The sequence below is a fragment of the Austrofundulus limnaeus genome, unplaced genomic scaffold (genome assembly GCF_001266775.1).
Source record: "Austrofundulus limnaeus strain Quisiro unplaced genomic scaffold, Austrofundulus_limnaeus-1.0 Scaffold33, whole genome shotgun sequence".
NCBI classification, from domain to species: domain Eukaryota; kingdom Metazoa; phylum Chordata; class Actinopteri; order Cyprinodontiformes; family Rivulidae; genus Austrofundulus; species Austrofundulus limnaeus.
The window spans coordinates 1,845,185-1,848,885 of NW_013952435.1; the positions used below are offsets into that span (position 1 = coordinate 1,845,185).

Consider the following 3,701-nt stretch of genomic DNA (forward strand, 5'->3'; position numbering starts at 1 on the left):
AGGCTGAACAGGTTATTTAGAATGTAAAGTTTGTAGACTCCTGGTTAAGATGAAGATATTTTAGTCAAACACTGTCCATTTTGTTAGGACTTTTTGTTACGAAGCTATCAGTTTAATTCTGATAATAAAGGCACCAACACTATAAATAAAATCCGATATTTGCATCATGAAGGGATAGTGTGGCCTTGTCATCAGATCTGTGCTTTTCACAAAATGGGACAWTGCTTGGACACTAGCTGTGGTTATGGTATTAGTGGGGTTTATTTTTGAAAAAGTGTTATTCGTTCAATGTCAAACAGCAGATTTCTTYCTGATAGGTTGTGAGTTTGGGATCCCTGACCCACTTATGAAGTTATCAGAACTAATGATTAGAACTCGAGCCTRCTGATTAGCTCATGGTTTTACTGAGCGGACTGATCATAAAAGCCAGGGAACAGAGAGGCTGAATTAACTCGTGTACATCTGTTGCTGCTCCTACAGAACCATGATGTGGAACATCGCTTTGACCTGCTTTGCCGCCATTTTGGCTGTCGGTTTGGGTTCAGATGGCCGTCCAGGTGGACCACAAGACATAGACATCAAGGATCCAGGATTTCAACAGGCTTTGGGCTATGCCGTTAAAGAATACAACCACAACAGTAAMCATCAACACTATTACGCTTTAGTAGACGTGCTCAAGTCTCAGTCTCAGGTCAGTTCTGTTTTTACTTTGCATTGCATTTAATTTAAGCCAGCTAACATTTTACTTATTTCCATCACCTGTTTTATAGTTCACTGACTGTAATGYTTCATTTTTTAACATTAAACCTGTCATTTATTTGTCTTTACAGGTAGTTGCAGGAATGAACTACATAATGACTCTGAAATTGGGGAAAACTAATTGCCTCAAGTTCACCATCAGTAACTACTGTCCCGTTATTGAAGACTCACACAAAGCTAATGTATTTATCTCATTAAAGAAATCAAAGCTTTATTTTAAATTACAGAATAAATGCACTTTATTTGTTTTTGTCTGAATAAATAATTTTTTGATCTTTGTTTTTCAGTTCATCACCTGCACATTCACTGTGTGGTTCGACACAMAGCACAACAAGAAGAAGGTGATAGGAGCCAAATGCTGAGAGACAACTGATTGTTTCTTCGTTCAAAATAAAACCAAGATTTATTCTTCCAGTTGCAAAAGTTTTAACATTTGCAATTCTTCTTGATGTTTTTGGAATAAACCTTTCAAAGCTTTGAGTATGGCAGAGGTCTAACAAATAATAAAGATTTTTTAAAACTTTAACGGATGTCTGTGTTCATTCACTTTGTCCCCTTTTACATCTCAGACCTGTTTATTCTTTGGCTGATTTGTCAGAAATTGTTGTCCTACTTTGGCCAAAAGAGTGGGGTAATAAATTTAGATAAGTTACAAAACACTTCTAAATAAATAGAAACTGGGATATTTTACATGTACATTTATTATAAGTAATGAGAGTTTTACTTAAGTCGAAAAGATAAAAAATATATCACATAAATCAAAGATCCAATGGGCAGAATTAGCCGTTGAACCATCAGCGTCCAGCTCTGTGTTGTTAGATTGACAAAATGATGATTCAAWATTTGAATTTTTAGGTGAATAAAAAACAAAGTCTATACAAACTTTTGTTTCCAGCAATGTTTTGGACTAAAACAAACTAAAGGGGTGCAAATTTTGTGCTGTTGTTTCACTTCAAATGATACAATCTTGACTGTTGTTTCCTCCTTTCAGATCTTCCTTTAAGTTTTGTAAGCAGATGGTTCTTCTTGAAATTTTTTGTACAATAAACTGAAATGATTTTATTCAGACCATTGTAGAAACACATTCATGGTTTGAATTATAAAACTACAACATTATTATTTTAGCAGCCAATACTTTGAAACAGAACTGAGCTTCGATGATCATCTGTCTTTTTTTGGAGATGTTAAAGAAAATAGTTTTGTTCTTATATTAGTGCAGTTAATACTCTGACTATAAGGGATCAGGTCATATWTTTTTATTTAGAATTATTAAGTGTGGGCACCACTATCTAATACTAGTTCATGTATACAGGATTTATTAATGCCTTATAAAAAGGTTATATTTGAGTGTCTAACCACTTTATAAAGAATTACCAATTGTTTCTAATGCAGACATAAAACAGTGTTCATATTTTGAAGCATGCTCACTATTTGGGTAGATGCTTTTGGCATTCAGGTAAATTAAATTTATTGTTCACTATTCAGTTAATTTTTTTAACCACATTGTATTTACCAAAATAAACTTTATATCTACAATGCTCATGTTTACATGCAGGTAACTCACTAACAAATGTTTAATATTTAAAAATCAAATGATAAAGAAATGAATAAAACCTCAACATTGGATTTTACCAGTTAACGAGTCTGCTTTGATGTATGAACAGTGTTTTAATGGTTTAATGATTGATGTTTATGAAGTGGTTGCAAATTTAAAAATAACCAACTTATAATGCATTAAAACACTTCTATTATCAAGGGGCTCTTATTGTGAAGTGATACTAAAGTTAGATTATTTAACCTAATTATAAAAGATTAAAAATAACCTAAATATAAACCATAATAAAGATGATTGTGACAAAAAACAAATGATAAAATGAATGTCATGACAAAAAGAAACAAAGCAAACGTGTCTAGTAAGAAAAAAGTGAAACTTGGAAAAGAAATGTTCTGCCACGTCGCTCTGTGGCACCGACAAAACACTTTTAAATAAATCATGTTTATGTTAAAAACTTTTCAGGTTTTCCATTTCAGTTGTATGCAATATGTGAGTAAAACATCTGTGACAGAATATTAATAATATAACGAGCAGAAAAGTTTGACCAGTGTCTATTTAAAAAAATTATGGCAACAAAGTGACAATTACTATAATTGAATAGATTTTAAACACTTCATCTTTAAGTAAAATATTGATTAGGTTGTGTAAATTTAAATTAAACTATTAAATACAAAATAATGGAATAATTGATTTAAAGTATTTCGAATTTACCAATAATAYTACAAATGATGAGTAAATCCAAATTAATTCTTTGGCAAAAACTGATGACGATCTACTAAGTATCTGAAATAAAATACTGATATACCAAATATCAGCAAAAAATGATTTAGTTTTACTTATTATTTAGGTGGAATTCATTTGTATTTACTAACTATGAGGATGAAACTGATTTTCAAATATGTAGATGAAATTAATTTATATGTACTAATTTTGTCAGTGGAAAAAAAATAGTATTTTTCTAAATATCTGGATAAAAATAATTTGGACTGAATAAATAAATTAAGTTACATTAACTCATACTTGGAACAATGTCACTTAATTCAGCACAATTACACTGCAGTTTTTATTCATCTTTAAATAAATTAAATTATTCAAATTACCTTAGAATTGGTACCACATGGCTTAAAATCTATTTGATAAATCTACTTAATATCATGCCTTCTTTTTGCAAAAATATATTGAAGATCAGTTAACAAATTACCAGATGTTGAAAAACAGCACACGTTTATTTGTGTAACGTTTTTGCAAACAAATTTTCATTCTTTTAAAAACAATTTTGTATAAAATGGTGAATAACAAATAAAAATAAAAGTTGTGTACACTCACCGGCCACTTTATTAGGTACACCACGCTAGTAACGGGTTGGACCCCCTTTTGCCTTCAGAAC

At 30.9% G+C, this 3,701-nt stretch overlaps 1 protein-coding gene across 1 annotated transcript in view; it reads left to right on the forward strand.

Annotated features, from left to right (window-relative positions):
* LOC106515857 (cystatin) overlaps positions 1-1,150 on the forward strand; it is a 2,005-nt gene extending 855 nt beyond the window's left edge. Inside the window, exons 3-5 of the mRNA XM_014005889.1 lie at positions 481-691; positions 831-941; positions 1,047-1,150. Coding sequence (XP_013861343.1) covers positions 481-691; positions 831-941; positions 1,047-1,121 — 397 coding nt within the window. The 3' untranslated portion in view covers positions 1,122-1,150. The remainder of the gene's footprint in view (positions 1-480; positions 692-830; positions 942-1,046) is intronic.
* The last annotated feature ends 2,551 nt before the right edge of the window (positions 1,151-3,701 follow it).